The sequence below is a fragment of the Abramis brama genome (genome assembly GCF_963993115.1).
Source record: "Abramis brama genome assembly, chromosome: 7".
NCBI lineage: Eukaryota > Metazoa > Chordata > Actinopteri > Cypriniformes > Leuciscidae > Abramis > Abramis brama.
In genome coordinates, this window is record NC_139969.1 from 23,348,926 (window position 1) to 23,374,134 (window position 25,209).

A 25,209-nucleotide genomic window follows, 5' to 3' on the forward strand; every position below is an offset into this window, starting at 1 on the left:
CCATCTGCAGCTATCCAACTATTTTCTTTTGTTTGGAAAAATTCCTGCATGACCCCATCTCTCGTTTGCCACACAGATAACAACGGACGTGTTTTGAAGCCGAGTGCATTTTCCGCAGCTATTCACATAACCGATTGCTAACTCTAATCCAGACAGAGAGGACGTACCAGCATCTATTTTGGCTTGAGTCCTAATTGGTCTAAAAATACACTTATTGTCATTGATCAATTAATCTGTTAACACATACATTCTTTCTTTTCACAAACGTGTTAATGAAACAGTATTACACATCAAAGGGATGGTATTTCAAGAGTGCATTATTTGTCAGAGAATAGAGGTTTGTTTGTGAAGTGAAAAAACAAAGTTAGGCTACATATAAATCACGAGTTTGGTATTTCATCCCAGCCCTCATGAAGCACATCATAAAGTTGTTCAAGAAACTTTTTCAATTGTATCACACACACCTGCAAAAATCAGTCTGGATGTGCTCACAAAGCAAATTAGTAAAATATCATCATAATACCCTAAAGCTCAAACAGGTGTGTTTAGATCTTTCTAAACGATTGGAATAAAAACAGCTGTTTTTGTGTGTGTGTGTGTGTGTGAAGGATAGGACAAAGGAAGATGATAATTCCACTCTAAGGAATATTCAAGTCATTATCTTAACCAGACTGCTGCACTCTTCCCAGAATTCAACTCTCAAGCATTTATCTGATATCACAAGGATGCTATGTTATTTCAAATACATTTCCATGAGATTTGTAAAGTGAATGTGGGTGGAATTTTAGGTGTTATTAGGTGGAATAATGATTGACGCAGGCATTACGTGCTATGAGACCATGTTGAATAACTGAAGGAAACAAGATGATTTTAGTCTCACGGCATCTGTGAAAATTCTCCAGGGTCAAATAAAAAAAATTAGAGGCTCTGCACATGCAGCTGCCAAAAAGAAGGGAGAAAAAAAAGAAATGACAATGCCTAGAAGAGGATTAACTGAAAAAAGTTTTAGTCTGCTGAACTCTTGATGGATGCAGGTGCTACTGCTCACCTGAGATCTGTTATTGCCCTGAACTCCTCCAATTCCTGTAACAGATCCCCAGAGCTCCCCAATTCCATTAAGAGTCCACAAACAACAGCACCATTCATCATGATCCACTAGTTTCCTCTGAAACTGAAGAATGAGCATTTCACATTTATAGGTATTTAAGTGCACTGCATAATTTTCCCATTCACCAAATGGGAAGTGTCACAAAGTTTGAAGTGCCATAAAGAATCCAGAATGAAGCAGCCAGAGAGAAGCTGTGAGAATAGCATGTGACCAATTAAGCATGAAGCCAGATGACGAGATTTGATTATTAGAGCATGAGTATACCAATGCTGCAGGATTCTGAACTCTAGATAAATAGTCTGCGCCGAGGTACTGTTCAGCCCTTCGCTATAGCGAGACCAATGGCACCCAACAACAAACAAGTTTGTCGCTCTCTCTAGCACATTCCCAAAGCAATTGCCTCAAGCTAGGTCCATGAACTAAAGCCAAAACATTCCAAAAGAACCATTAAATAACAAAAGGCCTGACAATAACAAAAGGCCTGACATGGCATTAATATAGATGGATGGATGGATGGATGGATGGATGGATGGATGGATGGATGGATGGATGGATGGATGGATGGATGGATGGATGGATGATTTGGGACATGGTATCATCTCCTCTATGCCAGGAGCAAGAATTTCTTGGTTCTACTGAAAGTTGGAAAGAATCTTAACTCTTGCAGCTGACTTTTACTTTTGATATTAAAGACATTAATAGTGACAAAGGGTTGGTCCAGTAAAACAGATACAGCTATTCTATAGCATAATGAAGAAAAGATGGCCTCTAGAGACTCAAAGTAACATGAGAAGCTCCATATTATCTTCTTTGTAAACTAGAAAAATATATATCTTAAGTAATATGTGGAAGTGCTTTTATATAACAAATCAATAATAAAAAAGTTAATATGCCGTAATAGACAATTTTTAAGCAGTATTGACAATTATTAAACAATATCTTCAGACAACACACAGTAGAGGTGTTTACTTTCTGAAAGAATCGTGTTTTGAATGAATCGTTTGATTGATTGATTCAATGACTCACTCGTAAAGACATTGGTTTCACAGACAGGGTTTAGATTAAGCCAGGATTAGATTAGTTCAGTTCAGATAGGACATTTAGGCTAAGTATCTTTTATAAACATGCCTTAGAAAAAAAAGAAAATAACTGGTGTGCATCTTGAGACAAAACACTGACATGTTTTATGAAATGTCAGTGAAAGTTGCTTTTAGATAAAACAGCTCAAGCATGCATTTTAGTCTGGGATAGGCTTAAGCCTTGTCTGTGAAACGAGGGGATAAAGTCTTAAAGACATCATTCAAATGTTTAGTTTCTGAATGAATCAGTGTTTTGAATGAATTGTTTCAGTGAATGATTCAATGACACACCTATAAAGACAGACACTTGTTATGTTTCTGAATGAATGGGTGTTTTGAACGAATCGTTTGAATGAATGATTCAGACTCGCTTAAAGTTGTAAGCTGCATCCACATTTGCATACTTCCCTATTATATAGTTCACAAAAAACAGTATGTGAAAAGTATGTCTGAATGAGTAGTATGTCCGAATTCACAATATTCAAAAAACAGTATAAAAATTCCCGATTGACCTATATTTCTGGTGAGATTGTGCATTCGATGGACACTTTATGCTTACTCTCCCATGAGACCAGAGGAGAGAAGTTGTAGATGGCAGTGAAGTGAAGCATTTGATGCTGGTATAGGTCACATGACAATGACAACATGACAAATTCATTGCAAAGTAATCACTTGTTCAAAAGAAGTATACTCACGGTTTCGGATGCAGATAGTAACTTTTTTTTTCCTGAATGAATCAGTGTTTTAAAAGAAAGGATTGAATGAAAGATTCACTCATAAAGATGGTCACTTGTCAACATCTACTGGATGGACTGTATGGCACTCTTGGTTTGCTGCTCGACCAATAAAATTCAAGGAAAATAATAAAGCAATAACCAATTTTTTTTTCTATAGACCACATTCTGTTAAGAGTACTCGCATCATAACAAGAACTGAAGGTGTAAATTAGGAAACTGAGGAAGTGACCAACCTTCAGTGAGTTGATGATGGAGGGGCATTTGAGGTGGGACAAAGTTAGTCTGGGAACTCTGAAAACATGGGAACCAGAGGGCTAGAGCATGAGCAAAATCTAGGGTGGGAGGAAATAGGTCACTTGCCTGAGAGACTTAAGAGGGAACACGGTTCATCTGACTGCCACATTGTTTCTCAATGAGTTGGCCTATGACTTCAGTGACAGTTTTGTCCCATAAAACATTTTGTCCCTCATGTATTGTAGACAAAATATGCCTCTGCAATGTCTGCATTTTTTTCTTTTTTGTGCATTTACTTTCTTGTTATTTTTGCCATGCCAGTCAAGCCTGCGTCTGATCTTTGGCCCAGAAATGGTCATCATTGTCTTTCCCAGGCAGGACAGAAAAATGCTACAGTTGGCTGCCAATCTTATGTCTAAACTGATAAATCTCCAACACTGAAAAACAATTTAATAAACAGCATCAACATGAGCTGACATCATGATTTAGGTTTACATTCAGAACTGTAGGATTTCAGCTGCATCATTTATATCTTTTGACTGCTTTTAACAGTAGGCTAATCTTACATTTGTTGTAATATTGTAATGCAATGTTACAACTAAACTAAACTTGCAACCAAGTGACTTTAACATCTGTTGAAGTTTTGTGCTGCACATCAGTCTAAAGTCCCATATGATCAATTAAGAAAACTGACATTGCACAAACTTACATTACTTTTTCTGAATTACTCGGTATAGAGAAAATTAGAAAATTCTAGTGCCAGTGTATTCTCACTGCAGCCATTAGTCCTGGTTTAAGTTCCCAAAACTAAATTTCTCAAGCTTAAGAATGCCTTTTAAGGCCACACTTTCTCTGCTCACTGATGTCCAAATGAAATAATAACAAAACCAAACACAGTTCCACCGATGAAAATATGACACAAGAGCTTTGATCTGAATAAAAAGAAAACACGCTTGAGAACTCAATCCATCAGCAGTCCTCAATCAGAACTCTGTGAGAAAGTGTAATTGCTCCTCACTGTCAACTTCTTATCCTCTCAGCATAAAACTTTGTCAATGATGAATTATGATCTGTTTTCAAGAGCACAGCTAATAAAACACAAATGTGACCTCAACAGAGGAATATTCATAACCACAGGAGCCCTGGCCCCTCCCACTCAGAGAGTGGTTTTATGTCAGCTATGTTTTGCTATTATTTTACTGCACATATTGGCTTATCCACTTTAAACACATGAATCAGCGCACTGCTTAATCTTCTAACAGGACTGTGTAATGGTTACACTGACCTCTGCTGACAGCTGAAGAGAAACAACTTGGCTCTCACAAATATCCTACAGTAAATCATAAAGAGAAATTAACACTCAGACCGCTTTCAATGAAAAAAAAATAATAATATCAAATAGCTTAGAGTAAATCATAAAGAGAAGTGAACACCCAGACTTCTTTCAATAAAAATAATAATGATGATATTAATAATAAATCTTCCCAGGAACTTTACATTTGTTTTCCATGACATGAGTTTTCAATTTCAACATTTGAGGTCGGTCTTAGACAACTATTAAATATGAAGCCTGTTTTATTTTAAACTGTAGGCTACTTCAGCGTATTTGTTGCATGAAGCATAAGGAGAATTTTTTTAGAAAAAGTGGGACTATGAAGGGATAAAAATAACTACCCATCGATGAAGTGTTCAGGAACATCAGATTATGTTCATGTCTACATGTAAGGAAGCCTCAAAATGTATACATTTATCTCCAAGGTGGGCTACAAATATAAAAGGCCCTGGTGAAGTCCAGCAGAGACCATGCATGAATTTCCGCTCTGGTGGACCAGTAGTGTTTATCAACAACGGCCTTTCTGATTATAGTGATGGTGCTTGCAACAGCAAGGTCGTGGGTTTTATTCACAGGGAATGCATAAACATAAACTCATTTTGGAGTGCTCTGAAGGTGCATAGAAAATAAACAAGGAAAACTGTTTGTCCATTGGAGGCTACCAGCAAACACTAACATATATGCCCAGTGTTGGACAAAGTTTCTTGTTTATTGCAAGTAGCCTACTTGAGGTAATGAGTGTGTGAATTACACTGAAACTTTGCTTAGATGGTTGGTGCTTAACGGTACTTTCGTGTGTGGGCGTTTGACGCTCCGTGAGAATAGGTGGCAGTATCGAGTCTTTCAATGTTGTATTCAAATGATAATCGTCGAGAGACCATTCTTATTCCGGGTCGTTCTGTATTGCTATGCTAAGTGAAAACAGGTTTAGGAGCTTCAGGTTATAAATACAGTCGTCCTTTGAGGTTTAGGAAACAGTGTAGGAAAATACTACGACAGGATGCAAAGACCACAGTTTCGCCATCCCCGCCAGGGCTCGGGTCCACGGGCAGCAGGTTTCCGCAGCCCTCCTCCAGTTTACGACAGGACAGGGAGCATGTTTCCATCGCCTCCGTGGGCATTTTCCGGCCCTCCGCCGCCGTTTGGACCGAGATTTGGGCCGTGTTCTCCCAATACCCCACCGAGAGAGTTTGGTGGTAATAGGGGCAGGGGCGGTGGGAAATATAATAACGGTCAGTCTCCGGGTCAAACACCGCACAGATCGAACGCCAGTCCCCGAGGCGCACCGTTCAGACGCTCGCCGTATGAGAGTCCCGGGCGACACGCTGGATATCAGGTAGTTCACTCGTGTTCAGGAACAAATGCGCGATTGTAGTTTTTAAGCAGTCTTATGTGCTGTGATTTCGCCTCTTTGCAGCACTCTGCTGCTCTGATCCGAATTAATTTCTGCGAATTGTGTGCGTTTATATTTTGTTGTTGGCTAAGACACTATAATATAACCTCTGATTAAATGTGGTCGTTTTAACGTCTTTCTGCATGATAATTTTCTCCTTAAGGGTTCACCACGGACATCCACACCATTTGGGTCAGCGCATGGCAGGGAGAGAGGGACAAATGATATGGAAAAGTTTTACAAACCATCAATGCTTCAAGATCCCTGGGCTGAACTACAGCCTATCTCAGTCACACAAACTCAGTCTAAATGCAACTCCAAACAAACCAATACAAGCAGACAAGGGAGGTACTACAATTAAAACACAGTACATTTCTCTAACTTCAGTGAGCGGCAAAAGTCACTGAACAGTGCTTTTTATTTAGTGCAGCTGTAGTGCACTAAACTTTTAAAGTCAAACGGAGCCAGACGAACACATGGACCTGAGGCAGGATTCACCAGCAATAATTCTTGAGAAACTGACTCCACAGCATTTTTTAAAATCATATGTACTTTCTTGTATTAAGAGACCTTCTCTTTTACTTTTATATCTGCACTTCAACGTCAGGATCATAAAAATGGGGTGCGTTTGTAACTGGCAGCCTATTGAAAGTAGTTTGCCATCTCTGGCCCACTCCCATGGAGTTTGCAAATCTTTCATTGAATTCAGAGGAATATGTCTTCAAGCTCAAAATGCAGTCTAACAAAAGAGATGTCTGATCACCACATCCACCTACCTCTCAGTATTGACTGTGTGCTGTTAAATAGAACGGGTCAAGTATTTGTAGGTTTGGCTCCTTTCCTAATTTTCTATGGACTGTTGTTTTTTTTAAACTTTTAATTTTTGGTGACACTTTTTTGGTTTTATTAAAATCTATGGCTTTCTTTTCTGCATATTAAATCTGATAACAGACATTGTCATTATAAATGGCCCACAAAGGACCATTGTTGAATTATAAGCCAAATTTAATTAAAATTTGAAATGCAATACCGTCCTTGTCAAAAAAAAAAAAAAAACATTGAAAGTGGAAATCTGTTACGCTTTATTTACTAGTAAAAACATGTTTAATATCTTCAAAGTTAATCTTAATGTGGTTTCTCAAAGATAATGTAGATAAAACACCATAACATTACTACACGTCTCTGGAAGTTGTAATTCAGTAATTACACGTTTTGCTGTAGGATATACCATATGAATCTCATGTCTACAAAATAGATTTTTATTAATGTAACAGAAACAAGTTTAGTATGCTTAAATGTTTGCTTTTCATTTTCATTCAACATTCGTATCACCAGAATTGCTGTTGTATTACATTAGAGATGTCAGTTTTTTTCGTCTTGGTTGTCAGCTAGTTATTTTGATAATGCTTATAATTTGGCCTTACCTTATTTAGCATTCAGATTCCTGCATGTTTAGCATTTGCCAAGAGACACCCAAAATATAGAATGAAATGAAGACATTACATCTTGTATAAGTAATAAGAAAGACTCAAACAATAGAGGCTTATATTAAAATGTCTTGTATTGTAAACATTTAGCACTCAAAGTCAGTCACTTTTTTTTTTTACACAAGTAATGAAGGGTTTCTTGAGGCATCCGCCATTGATAAGTCAGCATCATTGCCCCATGGCACACTCACCACACAAACAGACCAATCAAGAGCTTTGTTGAAGGGTATTAACCCACTATGACAGATAAAACTGAAAGAACGAAAAAATTCGCAAAAGCCACAGTGCACACATAGATTTAGGTAAAGACAGTTAAAAGAAGCAGTGTTTTAGCTGCAAAAGAACAATATTTGGTAGAAGCCAGAATAATGTGGAAATAAACTTTCAACATCACATTTATTTACACATGGATGTGCTTATTCAAAACCATTCATCAAAGGGTGACGGTTTTCTTTTGTCTGAAATGCAGATTATATCCAGCCCTTTTACAGTTTCTTAGTTTTAGTATGAGCGAGTATGATTTCGCAATATGCTCTTGCCCACAAAATAACTAAAATTCTGAACATTTTAATTTACAATAGAAAATATAATTACACAGGATAAAAGTTGCAAGAAAATTTAAATTGCATATAAGTTCTAATAAAGTACACATTTCAGTCTGTGTAATAAAACATTCCAACCCGTTTTCACAGTAAAGTTGACTCAAGCTAGATGATGCTCTCATTTCTAAATAGCAAAATCCATGTGTTATTTGGGACCCATAGAAAAGCACAAACAAAACCTCTAAATCTGGTGCCATGCACACAGGGATGAGTGAATAAGCCCTTTTGACTATAAATATTTTATGCATGAGAGATTAGTTTGTTAAATCACATATTTGAAACAAGTTTGATGCACTTAGGATATTAAGATGAAATAAAGGACGATGCCAAATGTTCTGAAATGCATGGCCTTTTACACTTTAGAGTGTTTGAATTCAAACAAAAGTTTTTGGTTAAAAGAGCCAATTAAATTTCTATAAACTCCATTAATTCTTGAGTTGATTAGATATTTAGCTGTTTTTGATCATTTGCGCATTGTCTTAGGAAGTATTTAGCAATGCCTATGTTAGGCAAAGATATATATAGCTGTAATTTTCTTTTAGATAGTTGCCTAAAAGCATTCATGCAGAGCTTAACACCCACTTTTGTGTACTCTAACATTAAGGCTTTACTTTAGGAACTGAAACGGAACAGGTGGTTTTAATCCTAAAAACACACCGTGAACTTCGTAACAAATAGCTTGGAGTAGTAGTATTTTCCCAGTAGTGTTAGTGTTCAGCACTCAATGGACTCGCACTTAACTAAAAGTAACTAAAGTGAACGGAATCCAGTTACAAGTTAAAATCATTATAGTAGTCTTTTATGGTGTGCTTGAGCTGAGAAATGTTCTAATCTGATATGTCAGACCTTTGACACCATTTGTCATTTTAATGCATATCTGATATTCTGTCCACTTATACCCATCGAAGAACCAGACAAAGACTGTTGACTTAGATGTGTTTTTAAGAGGTGATCTCCAGCAGTTGACTGGAGAGTGATGGAACCTGATGGATTTTTTTTTTAAAGCAGTGGAAGGGTAGAGAAGAGATGTTAACATTCTAGTGCGACTCGGTTGTTATAAAATGCAACATCTTTCTCGAATTCTCTTTGCCAAACTTTTCCTCTTCTTTTTTCCATTTTTCTCTTTGCCATCTTCCATTTTTCTGGCTCTGATCTCACGCATGAGATCAAAAAACACCTGGAAAGATTATGAAGTTTGTATGAATGTCTCATTGAAGAAGAAATATAATCCATCCAAAAATGAAAATTCTGTCATCATGTCATCCAAACCTGTATGACTGACTGGCTGACTCTGTGGAGCACAAAAGAAGATATTTTGAAGAATGTTTTTGATACAATGACAGTCAATTGGGGCTGTTTTTGTATTTTAAACATTTTTCAAAGTACCTTCTTTTATGTTCCACAGAAGAAAGAAAGTCATACGGGTTTGAAACGACATGGGGGTGAGTAAATGATGACAAATAACATTTTTGGGTGAACAATTCCTTTAAGGATCACATGTAATGGTCGCCAAACCAGGCCTACCTTATCTACGTTGGCACGGGTTTTGGCAGAAGTCTCGACGTAGCTGACTGCCCACTGCTCTGCTCTCGCCTTGGCCTCCTCAACCCCGACTTGCCGTCGGTCCTCCAAGTCTGACTTATTTCCCACCAGCAGGAAAGGTACGTTATCCTCCTCCTTCACCCGAAGAATCTGTTCTCTGAAGTTTAGAGATAAAATGAGAAAACTTTGACTGGTATTATATTAATCATCAGTTTCAAAGTCGTTTCTCTACCTGAAATCAGCAGTTGCAGCAAAGGATTCAGATTCTGTAATGGAGAACACACAAAGAAATCCCTCTCCGCTGCGGAAGTAGTTGTCCCGAATGGCAGCGTAGTCCTCCTGTCCAGCCGTGTCGAGGATGTCGATTTGGACCTCCTCTCCATCCAGAACCACCTTTTTTCTGTAGCTGTCAGCTTTAGTGGGCTCATAGTCTTCCACAAACTTGAAAGAGACCAGCATAATTATACTTTATGGGTAAAATCAATTTACACACTGTGAAATACCAAAATATTAAGTCTTACCTCATCATACATGAATTGCAGTGTTAGTGCTGACTTGCCCACGCCGCCACTGCCCACCATTATCACTTTGTGAAGGGCCAAAGCGTTCCTGTTAGCAGCCATGGCTTCAAGCAATGAGACAGGTGGCAGTGCAGTGATGAAGTAGTGAAAAGTCAGAGGTAGATGGGTATTAAGGGAACCCTAGAAAGAAGGTCTTTGAGAAGAACACAGCAGATGTTAAAGCTTGTGAAACTTTTAACAATGCAAGACTGGTATTGTACTTGTTCAGGAGCAATTACCGACATTCATTAATAATAATATATACCTGCACCCTTTTAAGTCAGTCAAACATGATTGGGCTGATTTTTTATGAATAATCAACTTTCCGACCCTGCCTGTAATGATGAAAACACAGGCCTACTTTCTTTTCCATCCTCTGAGAAAATGCTAAAACAATGAGGCTTCTCATTAAGGCTAGCATAGCATTTGTCGGTTCCCTTCCTAACTGACACTGACATCATTGCTCACTCAGATTCTCTTAAAGGACTGTCAATAGTTAAAGGGATAGTTCACCCAAATTAAAATTCTGTCATCATTTACGTACCCTTCTGTTGTTCTGAACCTGTATTACTAAAAAGATATTTTGGTATTTATGCTGATAACCAAACAGTTTTGGTGAACATCGACCTCCATTGTATGAACAAACATTCCTCAAAATATCTTTTTAATTGTTTACAGAATATAGAAAAGTCATAAAAGGTGAGCAAATGATGACAGCATTTAAGGTGAACCATCACTCTAAATATTCCTAACAAATGTACATCCATGTGGAATCAATTGGCTTCCATGTAGCCAAGAAAATCCAATTTTAACTTTAAAAACACTGAGAGATTAGCCTTAAGGTCAGCCAACTGTCCAGATTGTGAGACTATTGGCTAAAGGTGTAATCTGATAGTATGTAATAATTATATATAGAAAAAAAAATCCTCTTTAAAAACCTGAAATCATGGGTGGAGTTACTAGACAATAATATAGGATTACAGCTATTGACTCAAGTGCAGACTGCTAACTACAGCATCTGTTTAAGGTTTACTCAGTTTACACAGTGGCTAATGGTAAACTACATGATGCATGCAGTACAGTTGATTGCTTTTACATGATTGACCCCACATTAACAGCTTGTTTGTACAAAGAGTGAGGGGGTAAAAAAATTAAAAATTCAAATGAGCACTTGACTAATGGGGCATCACATTTCTATAAAGGTGCCTCAGTAGGCTTTTGTTTGTGGCACTGGTTCATTTGAATAACAGACGAGAATGTTACCAGGTTGCAATTTAAGGACTGGCAATAAAGCAGTAGGCCTAAATATTTCTGGACCAAAGACTACAGGTCGGTGAATATTTCAATACAGTGTTGATAAAATGGCCTTCTGTTAATTCATACAGACGGCATTGTCAGATGAAACAAGTACCTTATCAAAAGATATCCTTTGATTCAAAAGTAACATTTTCTGTCATACAATGTTTTTACTTGTTAGCTTACACTCTATGGGCAGATATAGATGTTTAATACTACTCTGAGGTATTGATATCCACCTCTTAGGGAGTAAATAAGGCAAAGTTCCCTTCTTCAGGGTACTTCCCCAGTGAAAAGCTGTTTTACCCAAAAAGGTACAATTTTAGCACACTGAAAGTGTAAATACTAGCCTATGATAAGAATAACTATACACGTTCTCTAATAACGGCCTTCATCTCTAGCAGCAGTATCATTTCAAATCTAAAACGTGTTGTAATTTGTCTCTACAAGCATTTCATTTTGGGAGATTCACTATAATAATGTAAAAGTACATGTAAATATAATTTACGATGGCTACATCACATCACCTGTTTCCTTTGGGGCAATACTAACAGCTCGACGTGCACGTGACAGCTGTGATGTTGTAAAAAGTGTACTTTTAAAATCACAGTTTATACAGTGATAAGGGTGCGGGGACCCATTTCTGACAAATAAAAACTAATTATAGGGTCGTGATACATTCCTCAACAATTAAATAATGGCTTACAATGCAAGCACGTGATATTTGACACCTGTTCCGCATGTACAGTCGTTTACAGGAAAACAAGACTCGCTTGAATTGACTTAATTCATTCAATAGCCACAAGTGAGTGAATCATTTCAACGGCCTGCTGTGTCATTCAAACAGCATCATTCAAAAAGGGAATAACGACAACATTGATTCAGAAAAGTGCTCATTGGTAGAGCTAATGCCTGCTGCCGAGCTAGCTAGCTAAGTTAACTCAATCATTTCGAAATGACACGCACGATGGGCTGCTGTAGTTCGCGAGCTCTTGGAAGTAAAATCACGAGTGATTTTCCTGTTATATTTAAATACTGACAGCGCGCTAAATGCCACTTCCGTGTTTAAGAGAGGATTTCGTTTTAGCACTCCACAGCTAATAGGGAACACTACTGCTTTAATACGTGGTGGTCTTTTAAGCCATCTAACAAATTAAACGAATGGCAGTCTTTAATACAATAAAAGTTGTAGAAATGTGTGTATAAATCAGATACTTACCAAATGAGCATGAGCTCGCGAGTTTGAAGTCTTGTTAGCTTTGCTGCTGCGGGCAGATTTGTTATGCTTCAGTGCATGACTCAGAAGGGAGCAGCACTGCTGTCAGCTTCGGCTGGCTGGGCTTGGTCTTCTTCACACTGACTACCAGGTTAATTCTGAATTACAACAAGAAAAAAAGTGCTCGTATGTTAAGACCTGAATGTACGCCACATAACTCGATGGTTAACGTTACGTCTCCGTCATAGGGTTTACTTTCAAAACAAAACAATTTTAGCCTTGTTTCTTTCATCTTTAAACTTTTTGTCTTGTCGATTATACGTCTACTACAGTATCGACTGTACAGTAGAGACGCAAACTAGCATGTTATGTTTTGAGACGTTATCACAATAATTGTCCACCTAGAGGTCTCCTGATTAAACTGTACATCACTGTCAGGAAGAGCATTATTTTAATAGGCAAGGCTAGCCTTTAAAATGAATGGAGAATTATTATTATAGTAGTTCAACAAAAAAAATAAAAATTCTAACCATAAATGCCGATTATCAAGTTGGCATTCAACCATTCAGATTCTATAGATCTCTCTCATAAGGCCATGGTGATGGTGAGCTGGGCTGTGTGAGTAACTTTCTAGTTCCTCTCAAATAGAATCATAAGTAACATAATGAATTAAGGATTAGAAGTTATTTTTTTTTAAATATTAAAACATTTATCTCAATCATCTGAATTTCATTGCATTAGATGCAAGTGGCATCTGCGAATTATTAATGCTGGGGCTAACTTCACTTTTCTAAGGCACTTTTTCGATTATTTTTAATCAGTTGGTCTCAAGGTCATTTTTCGTGGATGTATGAAGCCAGTTCTCCTCGAGTACACAGGTACCTTATAGCAGAATAACCACCGGTGTCGTTCATATCAATGATAAACATGGATCACAAAGTTTGACAACCAGAAAGTGTCCCACCCTTTTTGAACAATATATTTCGTTTCTTTTTTTTTTAAAGTGCCGTTTAAAAAACTAAACAAAAAACACTTGTTTTAATATTTTGTTATATAATTAAATACATTTTTATATATATAAAACATCATAATATTTATAAAACTACCGTTCAAAAAATTTCTTGTCAGTAAACTGCTTGTAATGTTTTTGAAATAAGTCTTTAATGCTCACCCTGGCTGCATTTTTTTATTCAAAAAATATAAGATCAGTAATATTGTGAAATAGTTTTATATTTTAAAATGTAATTCCTGTGATGTCAAAGCTGAAATTTTCAGCATCATTACTCCAGTCTTCAGAGTCACATGACCCTTTAGAAACCATTCTAATATGCTGATTTGCAGCTCAACAAACATCATCACAGTTAAAAACTGTTGTGCTGCTTAATATTTTCTTTCAGGGATCTATGATGAATTGAAAGATCAAAAGAATAGGATTTATTTGCAATAGAAATACTTTGTATCATTTTACAGTAAAACCACAACATGGCTGGGCTTCAATTAATCACAGAGATTATTATTATTCATGAGGTAAATCCATCTGAAGAGTGTTTATTTTGTACTCTTATGAAAATTTACGTGTCAAGATTAAATCAGAAATATCAGGTGCGTGAAAAGAAATTGAAAAGAAAAACACCCTAGGCATTTAGTCAAGAGCTTTGAAATGAAAGTATATGCCTTTGTTCAAACTGTTTTTGACACTATAAGCTATGATTTAATCATACATTTGGTTAATTTGACATCTCTGCTGGCTTTGCATGGAAATGCTGCCTTCGAGGGAGGCACTGAGCTCACTGAGTTTACATAAAGAGCCACAGAAACATTGCTGAGTGTCTGCGTCAGCCGTGCAATTTATTTGCGAGTATACAGTAGTGGCTCTCTTACAAGTGTCTGGTTTTAAGCATGACATATTACTCTAACCATCTCTTACACAATATAAATCTCCCCGTATCTTACGCAATAACCTTCTTAATTGCTGACATGTTATTACTTTAACAGCCCTTCAGTCATATTGGAGTTGCTCTCCATTCTTTCCCCTCAGTGAGTGCGCGAGGTTGGTGGATGAACACGCTGTATCGCACACCCTGGTTAGCAGCAGCGCGAACGAATCCGCTATTCGCAGTCATAGTGATGGCCCGCAGCGTGTCCCCCGTCCCAAAGATCATCAGTGATCTACGGTTCACTTTTGAGCTCGCAACCAAGCGGTTGGTTCGCTCAGACGGCTGGTCCGGAACCACTTTGAGTCTGGCTAGCAGTTCCTCAGCTCGGGATTTTTCTCCCGGGCCTCCTAACGTATCCAAGATCACGCGGAAATCTTCAACTGCAGAATGACAGGCAAACAGCTCTTTTCCCTTCATGAACTCCTCCAGCCGGGGCAGGACCTTCTCTTGCCGTTCCTGTGCGGCCTGCTCTGTCAGCACCACCTCTTTAAAAGTAAAGTGACAGTTGCCGTGGCTGAGGGAGGACACGTAAGTTATCAGAGTGGTGATGTCAAGGTTCACCCTGTTGCACACATCTACCTTCACCTCAGTAGGGAAGGCAAGGCTGGCCACAATGGTGTCTCGATCAACACGGGTGTGCATGAGGTCTGTATCGTCACTGTCGTCTTCAGCGTCGTCTTCTTCCTCAACCAAAAAATCATTTTCTCCCTCCTGGCCCTCTTCCACACCACAATGTTTGTCTTCACTGTCATCTTCCTCCTCTTCTTCCTCCTCCTCCTCTCCACCTTCGAGCATTGTATTAACAGCAACAATGTCACCTCTCACAGATATGCCCATCTCTTTGAGCTTGTCTGCCATAGGGCTGGAAACCCCGTTGTAGAAGGCAAATATAATGTGAGGGTTGCTGTACTGCACAGGCTGCTGCTGACTGGCCTCAAGGAAATCTTCAGCTTGTCGGATCACGCTTTTATCCCCATACTGGCCACGGCCTTGCCAGATGTTGTGTAGTGCCTCCGCCTTGCGCCCGATGGCTTTCACCCAAGTGTGTCCTCCGTTTGCCACCACGTCGACTACCAACGTCTGCTTCTGTCCATCAGGTCCCTCATAGGTGAACACGTGCAGGACGCTCAACACATTTTCTAGATTCTCGGCTGACTCAACGATGGCCCTTAGATGAGTGAGATTGGTACTTTGCAGGTGAGACTCCTTGATCACAACCTTGCCGGCCTCCACCTTCTGTAGGAACTTGAGCTCAGCTCGGAGCTTACTGCACAGTTTAGCACGTCCCTCGACCTCACGGCCTTGTCGACTGCAAATCTTGTCCACTTGCTCAAGCAGCTCCTTGGCTACTCTGATCCTGTCCTGTAGCGTGTTGTAAGTAGCCATTGCTGTTAAACATTATTCCTACAAAATGAGAATGAAAAAGGTTTAAATAATGACCACAGAGCTACAAGAATCTCTCTCTCTCTCTCTCTCTCTCTCTCTATATATATATATATATATATCTTTTTTTTTACTAGAATATTTATAATTAAATCATCAATAATTTTCCGGATTTTGGTATAATTTATAAAATAAATGGCAGGGTAATACACAAGATCTTCCAGGTAATCTCCCAAAGCAATTTCGCTTTTTATATAAACCATTAATATCAGCAAAAGCAGGATACAGCAATATTTAAAGCATAACAGTTACTTATATGAGCACTAAAGAAGTGCTAGGAAAACGAATAGTGCGCTAAGACGTGGTTTTAACAAAACACTATAGGATAAAACATATATAAAGATATAGCTTTCTAACATTCTTACGAGAATATCAATTAGTGCACAAATTATCACGCTGTTTTTACACACCGGCTCATAAATACGTGGACATGTCAGCTTGCTTGGTTAAAGCCATGGTTTTCTACGAACCAGTCACACTTCCTCCTGTTTGCATTTAATAAGAGAAGAATAACAACTGACCGTTTAGCTGAAGAAAAGCGAAGTTATCTGATATACACTTACAGCATGTACAGGTTAAAGGCAAGTTCTGTCTCTTCTGTGTTCTTTTGCCTGATGCTTTTTCAACCACGAAGAAGAAGCAAGCAGCGCTGTCATAATGTTAGTGAGTTTGTGTTGCCACCTAGCTTGGAGGTTATGAATTGCATGAATTGTTTGATACTGTTTCACATGTGACATATTCGGGACAAACGTATTGTATATTTTGTAATTTTATATTTTGATGATGACATATTTTGCAAAATATACAAGTCCGCCTTTATTAGTCTATTTTGCACACACTGCGGATTTTCTTCACATAGTGGCGTGCATTCATTAGACATTTTACTTTTTTTATATGAAAGTTACCATTAGGGCCTTCCTTTAGAATAAATAGTACCTGTTTTTATGTTACTAGTATTATTTTTTAAATACTAGTAAGCAATTAAGTTCAATTATTTCAGTCTCTTATATTTTTTTTGTACTTTTTTTGCTTCTATTAAAGTTAAATCAAAATCTTGCTACTAAGTTTATATGATATTAGATACACATTAATGCTGAATAAATATGTTTGTTTCAAATAAATTATTAAAATGGTTTATCTAGCAACTATCGTCATGGTAGCATGATAAATAGTTAGGCCTATAGTAGCCTACAAATGCTACTAGTAAAACTGAAATAGGTATACGATCAATATTATATATATTTACTTATCACAACTATAGCCTTATAGCACAGGAATAAGTAGCGACTAATTGAATATAAAACTAGACACTTTTGGAATGTATTTTTTTTATTATATATATATATATATATATATATATATATATATATATATATATATATATATATATATATATATGTATGTGTGTGTGTGTGTGTGTGTACCTTTTATTATTCCTAAAAATCACTTAATGTAAAACACAATATACAGTATGTGTGTGTGACTGTGTGTATAGCCTATATACACATACATATATATATATATATATACACACACACACACACACACACACACACACACACACACACACACACATATATATATATATATATATATATATATATATATATATATAGGCCTAAACTTCTCTTGTCTAGCTACTATTTATAGTTCGAAGTGAAATCGAAAAAAATACTTTTACTGTACAGGAAAGAGGGAGGATATTAGGTCAAAGTGAGTCGCGCTCGCTCGCTTGCATGGAGTGAACTCATGGTTACAGATTCTGCACGAGCGTATGCGTGCTCCTGACGCAACAAGTATCTGGTTTCCAGTCTCTCCTTTGGATGACTACGCGCTGTCTGGAGACGAAGAGCTTTTAACATGAAGAAAATGCATAGCCAACATTGTATCTGAAGTAATACAGTTTTTAAACTGTCGTTTGTGGAGCTGCGCTAAGTTTTAACCGATTGCATAATAGTGGCTCTGACTTATACCGTTATTTCTACTCTTCTAGTTGCATTACAGGACCGAACTGTATTTGAAAGCAGTCTTTGGCGGATTTGCATGACATCTTTTCTTTAGCCGTACGTGTTTTACGCATATGGATACTTTTCCGGAGCGCAGACGGTAGATTATGCATTCCGCAGGATGGGTGCGAACAATGGGAAACAGAGCGGGAGTGAAGGTGAGTGCCAGAATCAAACTCTAACAGACAGCCACAATGCCCCTTTTCCACTGTTAAATCTCGGTGTACAGCAGCCATAGTTGTGTCAACGTCACTATTCCCCATTATTCTTTGTGGGCAACAGTAGCCTTGCAGCAATCATCTAATTTTCTGTCATAGCATGAGCTTTTGATACATTTGAAAGGTCTTTCTGATGTTTCTGGCGTTTGTCCAAAATAAATATGCATATTACATGCATGTATGTATGTATGTATGTATGTATATATGTATATAGTTATAATTCTCCCATGTCTCTATGAACTGCATTTTGCTAGGCTGAATATTGGATTCATACATGAGAATTATGCCTATTTAAAAAAAAAAAATAATGAATGTGACATTGTTAACTGTTTCATAACACGTAATTGATTTTTAGTATTTCAGAATTTTGGTATGCAGACTTCAACAAATCTTCATATATTATTTTTCTTCCAACTTGCTTTATATGTCTGCTTAAATGTAAACGCACATTAAAGGACTGCCATTCTCCTCTGTTTACCTTTTGTCACAGACACACACACAGCAACAATTGTTGCTGGTCTAAAAAAAAAAACATGGTGCCTGAAGCAGCTTTATGAGAACTTGAGAGGTTTGTGTTTGTAGCTAATAAGAAATGAGTTTGTGCCAACATCAGAGTGCACAATTCAAGCTGACTGTTTTTAAACTAAAGTAACCATTAACGGAGGGTGTGTGTACTTTAATAAGCTGGGAATCATGGCCTAACACATTCTACCATCTTAGATTGTGGGCTAATCTCATTTCTCCTAACATATAGGTGATTAGAGGCCAGGGCAGAGACTCTCCATTGAAATGTGAATGCTGAAGGTTGCCACTGATCATGTCATAATAACCATAAGCATTCCTGCCAGAGATTTTGCTCTTAAAGAGTGAGTTCTTGGCAGTGTGAGAGACTTGCGGGTTTTTAAAGAACAGCAGATTTCTCTGGAAGGTCAAGGTTTGGCCCTCAAGACTGGCATGCAGTGAGAAAACCTAGAACTTCCCACATGCAGCTCTCCAATTTGCATATTTCACATATCACATCTTTTGATGTAGAGGTCCTTTCAAAGTTGACGTTGTCTACTGATTAGATCAGTTATTACTGATTAGATCAGTTATTTCTACTTAGGACCTCCCTTGATGTCATTAAACATTCTAATGCACTAAAACTGCAGTTTGTAAGCCAACAAATTGCACTTTTCCCTGTAAAGTGGCTTAAATGCATTAAAATACTTGCTATTGTTTATTCTAGTGTCAGTTATGAGGTGTTTTTACAGAGTACCAGTCTTTTTTTCCTATTATTTGTTCTACAAACAGTACACAATGAGCCTCTTTAGTACATCATGGATGCATTAAAGCAAATGTTTGTTCATGTTTAATTTGACGACTATATGAACTATATAAGTCGCAGTCAAAGACCATATTTTCTTCCTCAAAATAAAATCAGGATGTCCTGGATCTATTCCAGTGCATTTTTTTAATCCAAATAAGTCATCCAAAGGAAACCATCCAAATTATAGTGAATTACGTTCTCTCCATAATCATTAAAGGTGCTTGCTTCTTTTTGTCATTTTCATGTGAAATTTATGGTTGACTGTCTATGGCAGTAGCTTTGTAGAATTCCATCAATGTAACGTTTAAGTCAATTAATCTCATCAGCAGTGAAGCACATTCTTCAGAGACAATGAACAATAAGCAATGCTTGTGATGTGATCAGACGTTGAATTCAAGGTTAGTGTCTGAGCAGATTCCACTTGGGTTCACTGATTTAACTGATCATTAAAAAAAAAAAAAAAACCTGGCCTGAAATGTCTTTAGTGATATCACTAGGAGACTATTTAGTGAAAAACAGGTTTGTTTACAGAGCAAAACACATTTTTTTTCCTCAGCATGTGGAAGCTCCATCAGTCAGACCATTTAGGGTAAAATAAAAGCTTATGTGAACTCTAGTTGTGTTTGCTCTCTCATCGAGCCTGTAAACACGCCTCATATGTGACCTGATGCTCTGAAGTGCTATTGACACAAACAGGAGTGTTTAGGAAACATTCACACCAGGGCATGTTGTTTTAGGTTTACTGTTATCCAAAAAACAGAAATGCATTTGTTCCTCTGGTTATCGGGTGCATTGATTCAAAATAAATCGTAAATCATCACAACTAACCAAAATGCAAATTGTAAGAAACATGGGGTTTAGGTTTGCTATTGTGTATCGACTCTTTCCTAATTTGGAATGAACTTTTCAGAGACTTGTAAAACAAAAGGCTTTTCATTTAGTGTTCCAAAGAACTTCTTGCTCACCATAAAAAAGTCATTTTGGCTTGTTTTTCATAGTTTTCTAGTAACTTTGATCATCTTTATTTAATATTTAGTGTTTTTTTATGTGATGAACTTAAATGAATGGCACTTCAGCTTGTTTTTTTTGGGGGGGGCACGTCTTTCTGAAATGTAATTTGTAAAAGAGCTTCAACTTTCAGTTTTTTTTCGTGTCCCTGCCATTGGGGAGAATCTGTGGGAGGCATGGTTTGTTATTCTAAGTTTGTGATGGACAGAAAAAGAATGCCTGGCATTTATCGTACGATTTGGTGAATTCTGTTGCATTCATCTCTTTTAAACTTTTTTAAAAAAACTTTTATTTGTGCATTCTCGACATACTATTTTCTCGATACTTTTTTTGTATTGTGTACAGCATCATGTACAGATGTGTAAGTGTGCTGAATATATGATGCAGTTTTGATGATTTCATGTCTCTTTGTATTTTTTATCTTGCTATGGCTTCTGCTTTTTAAGGCTAATATGTGTATTCTCAATTTGTGTTGTTACCATGGGTGTCCTGATGTGTCCTGGGGTGTTCTTTGTGATTTTAGGGAAAGGCAGTTCCAGTATTTCCTCCGACCTGAGTTCAAGTACGGATCAGACATCAACCAAAGCTCCAAAGAATGCAGCTACCAGTGAAGGTAGGCATATGGTCCTCATTAACCATCACTAGCTAGCCTTTTGTTTTTTTTCTTGTTTTGTTCCTTTGGACTTGTTGATTATTTTGGTGGAACTTTTTTTCTAAAGCTATAAAAACTTGCCATCACAAACACTGCGGAGAACAGGGTTTCAGTTTCATCCTTTTTCTCTTTTTTCATAATCTAGCCTCCAAATCTGGTCCAAATCCATAGTGTTCTTTAGAGTGTGCCTTGAAGGAAGAAAATCCGACTGGAAGTGTTTGGGTGAACTGTGTGAATGTGGATGAAAATAAAATGACAAATTCTGTGGAAATTGTGAAGTTGGCTTTAGAGGTCGTTTTCTTGTAAAGCTTTCTCAAGGTGACTAATTAGAAAATATGCCATATTTGTTTATTTAGTCTGGGTATGGTTATTTAAAACACAGATTTTGCTCTAATAAACCACCAAGAATAAATGAATGAGAATTCCAACAAACACCTAAAGACCCCATGAAGTCAAAATTTGTGTGTTATGACTTTTAGTTATATATTTGAGGTCATATGTACACTACCGTTAAAAAGTTTAAAGTCAGAAATAAATACTTTTATTCAGAAAGGATGCATTAAATTAATCAAGTGTCAGTAAAGATATTTGTCACAAATTACTTTAGTTTTAAAATCAATGCTGTTCTTTTTAACTTTCTATTCATTAAATAACTTATTATTAATGATTTCTGAAGGATCATGTGACACTGAAGACTGGAGTAATGATGCTGAAAATTCAGCTTTGCCATCACAGGAATAAATTATGGTTAAAAATATATTAAATTGGAAAACAGTTATTTTAAATTGAAAATTTGAATTGAATATAATTGAAATAATATTATAGATTTTATAATATATAATTAATATATTTTATTAAAAATGCAGTCTTGGTGAGCATAAGAGATTTCTTTTTTAAAAACAATAAAAGTCCTATAACCCCAAACTTTTTAAAGGTAGTGTATGCTTTTTAAAGTTAAATGAACCATTATCAAAAATAAACAATTAAAATTTACAGTCTCTCTCATTTAGGATGAACTAGAGTTATTGATGACTCATCCTGCACTGCGCAGATTATTGTCCAATCAGATGTGAATTCCTCCCCCTAGTATCTCCTGCAAACAACTAACAAGTAGCAAATCAACTTCATAAACAATAGCCAGAAATAGAAGTTTCCTGTCCTAAACTTCCTGTTTCTATAGGAAATAATACATCAACACGGAAAAGAAGCATACAAGTGATTTCATTGGGTCTATAAATCTAAAGGTAAATAAAATAATGTGAGAAAGAACAGGCAGTAATCTGCTTTTCTCAATGTTTGTAGCTGTAAAATGTGCTGTGTGTGGACTTGGGGGGAACATGAAGTAGATATGAAGGGGGTGGATAGCATGTGCGGTGTGGAAGGTTGTTCTCCAGTGAGCTAGGGCATCCTCAGAGCCAACCTGTGGTGTGTGTGTGTGGTTGCGGCCTGCAGTATATCCAGCCCTCAGTGAGAGCAGATCTCGTCTCTTCTCAGCTTGTCCACAGTAATGTCAGAGCGGTTCTTCCAATGACTGCCTCTGCGGCTTTGATTTACACCAACTCCGCCTTAAACACGGCAAATGGGAAGATGTTGTAGCCACTGCTCACTATAGACTATCTAAGCCATTGTCTCTCTTTTTGCCTACAATTTGGTCTTGCAACCAGCAGAGGTGTTAAAGGGACAGTTCACCCAAAAAATTTAAATTCCGTCGATACTCGTGTATCACTCTGCAGAACACAAAAGAAAATATTCTATTTTTGTCCATATAATTAAAGTCAATGTGCTCCAAAACAGCATTGTATTCAGTTGACTTTAATTGTATGGATATTTTTCAAAATATCTTCTTTTGTGTTTGGAATGAATTTGGGGTGAGAAAATGATGACAGAATTTTAATTTATGAGTGTGAACTATCCCTTTAAATGTACTTATTTATGTTTATAAGCTTAGTTAATGTTACTCACATCATTGGTTGAGCCAGAACTTGACATTTTGAATCACTCAAACACACAGGGCAATATTAAACTTGGAGAGGAAAAAGTATTTTTGCATCAGAAAAATTACACACTTCACCTTCAAATGTCATATTGAATGTGACATATATACAGCTTATAGGAACATTTAGAGTAAAATGACCCAACCAAACCAAATTAGCAAACTCTCAATTTATTCAAAGCTTGAAACTAAACCCACATGACTTGTGGGTGGTCATTTAGTCTCCACATGCTTGCATTTTACAAGGGCAGTCTATGAAATGTATTGTGGACAAACTTGGGAGTACTTTTTTAGATTAGCACTGAGTGCTAGCGAGGCATTTTTATGTCCTGAGTTATTTCATTTTAATTTGCATGTGTGGCTCCTCATTGTTTGCCACTCCTGGGATGGAAAAGCTCAGCCACTCATTTGCTCCATAGTGAGTCATCTAGCCTTACGGTGTATCAAACAGAGCACTAAACTTGCCACTGTTAGAAGTCAGTCATGGGGCCGTTTGACTGAGGAGAAGTGGGCAGAGCTGCTTCGGAGCTGTCAGATAGCATTGTTCTGAGAGACGGCCCTTTCCTACCAGCACTTCCTCACTGATAACCCCACATGAGTTTGAGCCGTGCTGCTTGCGCTGTGGTGTGTTTTTATTGCAGAGTAAAAGCATATGTCAGCTTGCTTTGTATTTTCATTTAAGAAAAGCTTTCTGAAGCTATTTATATGGGATATTTGGCATCAGAACCCCTTACAGTGGTCTTTAGCTGTTGTTTATGCCTCCTGCTCTGATCCACTGAACATTCCAAGTGTGATTAAATGTGTTACAGAGAGCAGTTCAGTTTTACACTTTTAAAGATCAGTTACTTTGACTGGAATGTAGCACTTGACCCGTATCAATTTGACCCTGAGGTACTTTTGAACTCCATAATGTGTTGCATAATGCTATTAGATACTAGGTTGCATAATAATGGTCAGTAATGAAAACAACAACAATCATATTATTATTACTAATAATAGAAAGCTAATTGAAAGGAAGAGATCCTTCCCTTCAGAGCGTCTCCAAAGCCACACCTCCTCCAAAACACAGCAGAGTCTGCAAAGAGATGAGACGAGACGAGAGACGGCGTTAAACTACCTCTTGTCTCAAAGCACATAACATTACATTAATAATGAGCGTAAACAACTTACAGAGCTCTAGTTGCTCTAGATTGCTAATATCCCACACCTGACTGCTTTTTTCGGCGTTGATAGTGTTGATCTGCATAGCCTTCGGAACACGCTGATGACGTGTTTTGTACGCGAGCAGGTGCGCGGAAGTATGGAAATAAATATGTTGATAGGCAGGCAGGACATCGTATTGCATTCAGACAGAATGCAATGATTGGACGGACATTTTTTTGGTCCTGAAGATATATGTACATGTTTTAAAGGGGTCCTATCATGCTTTTTCACTATTTCAACTTTAGCTGTTGTGTAATGTTGCTGTTTGAGCATAAAAAAGATCTGCAAGGTTACAAATTTCAAAGCCCACTCCAAAGGGAGATATTTTATTTAACTAATATATATTTAATTTAATTCCCTATCCAAGAACTACAATGAACGTCTAGTTTGGACTACACCGCGTTTTGTCCGGGCTTTATGAAGTCACAATGTTACTCATTTAAATAATCCCTGCTAACGGAATACGCAAAAAAGCGGATGAGGCCTGGTGGAATGTCAAAGAGATGCTGTTTTTTTCCACCCCTTGTCCAACTCATTTGTTTGACCTTCCTAAGGCTGACAAACCTAGAGTGGTTAAAACGTAAAAATGTAAACGAAGAGCAAAGCTGTTTGCCTCCGCTCGCCTGCTAACTAACATTACAGTGTTAATAGTGTTTATTGTAGCTTTTGTAAGCTCTCGCTTTTGTAAGGCTGTGATTTTTGTGGTTTTGTGATCGATTACTATTTGCATTACCATATTTTCCGACAAATATCATGATTAAATGGTTTAGAATTATATAATTATATTATAATAACCACTCTGAAGCGTCCTGTGAAATCCATGCTTGCAAAGTCCATGCGTGAAATGCGTTCT

At 37.3% G+C, this 25,209-nt stretch overlaps 4 protein-coding genes across 6 annotated transcripts in view; 2 read left to right on the forward strand and 2 right to left on the reverse strand.

The window, feature by feature from the left end:
* Window positions 1-5,368: 5,368 nt before the first annotated feature.
* Window positions 5,369-7,340, forward strand: mplkip (M-phase specific PLK1 interacting protein). Its single transcript, XM_084119549.1, has 2 exons — window positions 5,369-5,827; window positions 6,048-7,340. Exons 1-2 carry the CDS (start codon window positions 5,492-5,494, stop codon window positions 6,243-6,245), a joined length of 534 nt encoding a protein of 177 aa, XP_083975675.1. The 5' UTR covers window positions 5,369-5,491; the 3' UTR covers window positions 6,246-7,340.
* An 89-nt stretch (window positions 7,341-7,429) lies between these two features.
* Window positions 7,430-12,999, reverse strand: ralab (v-ral simian leukemia viral oncogene homolog Ab (ras related)). Its single transcript, XM_084119541.1, has 5 exons — window positions 12,591-12,999; window positions 10,037-10,229; window positions 9,748-9,956; window positions 9,498-9,672; window positions 7,430-9,150 (listed from the first exon to the last, which is right to left on the reverse strand). Exons 2-5 carry the CDS (start codon window positions 10,136-10,138, stop codon window positions 9,028-9,030), a joined length of 609 nt encoding a protein of 202 aa, XP_083975667.1. The 5' UTR covers window positions 10,139-10,229; window positions 12,591-12,999; the 3' UTR covers window positions 7,430-9,027.
* A 999-nt stretch (window positions 13,000-13,998) lies between these two features.
* Window positions 13,999-16,626, reverse strand: cUnh7orf25 (chromosome Un C7orf25 homolog). Of its 3 annotated transcripts, none has more exons than XM_084119095.1 (2): window positions 16,531-16,626; window positions 13,999-15,928 (listed from the first exon to the last, which is right to left on the reverse strand). In XM_084119095.1, exon 2 carries the CDS (start codon window positions 15,908-15,910, stop codon window positions 14,591-14,593), a length of 1,320 nt encoding a protein of 439 aa, XP_083975221.1. In that variant the 5' UTR covers window positions 15,911-15,928; window positions 16,531-16,626; the 3' UTR covers window positions 13,999-14,590. The 3 variants fall into 3 exon arrangements, with proteins under 3 accessions (XP_083975221.1, XP_083975222.1, XP_083975223.1); XM_084119096.1 differs by having other exon boundaries at window positions 16,489-16,623; XM_084119097.1 differs by having other exon boundaries at window positions 16,378-16,597.
* A 1,071-nt stretch (window positions 16,627-17,697) lies between these two features.
* The window catches only part of fbxl7 (F-box and leucine-rich repeat protein 7), a 31,435-nt gene continuing 23,923 nt past the window's right edge, over window positions 17,698-25,209 (forward strand). Inside the window, exons 1-2 of the mRNA XM_084118786.1 lie at window positions 17,698-18,131; window positions 21,032-21,121. Coding sequence (XP_083974912.1) covers window positions 18,095-18,131; window positions 21,032-21,121 — 127 coding nt within the window. The 5' untranslated portion in view covers window positions 17,698-18,094. The remainder of the gene's footprint in view (window positions 18,132-21,031; window positions 21,122-25,209) is intronic.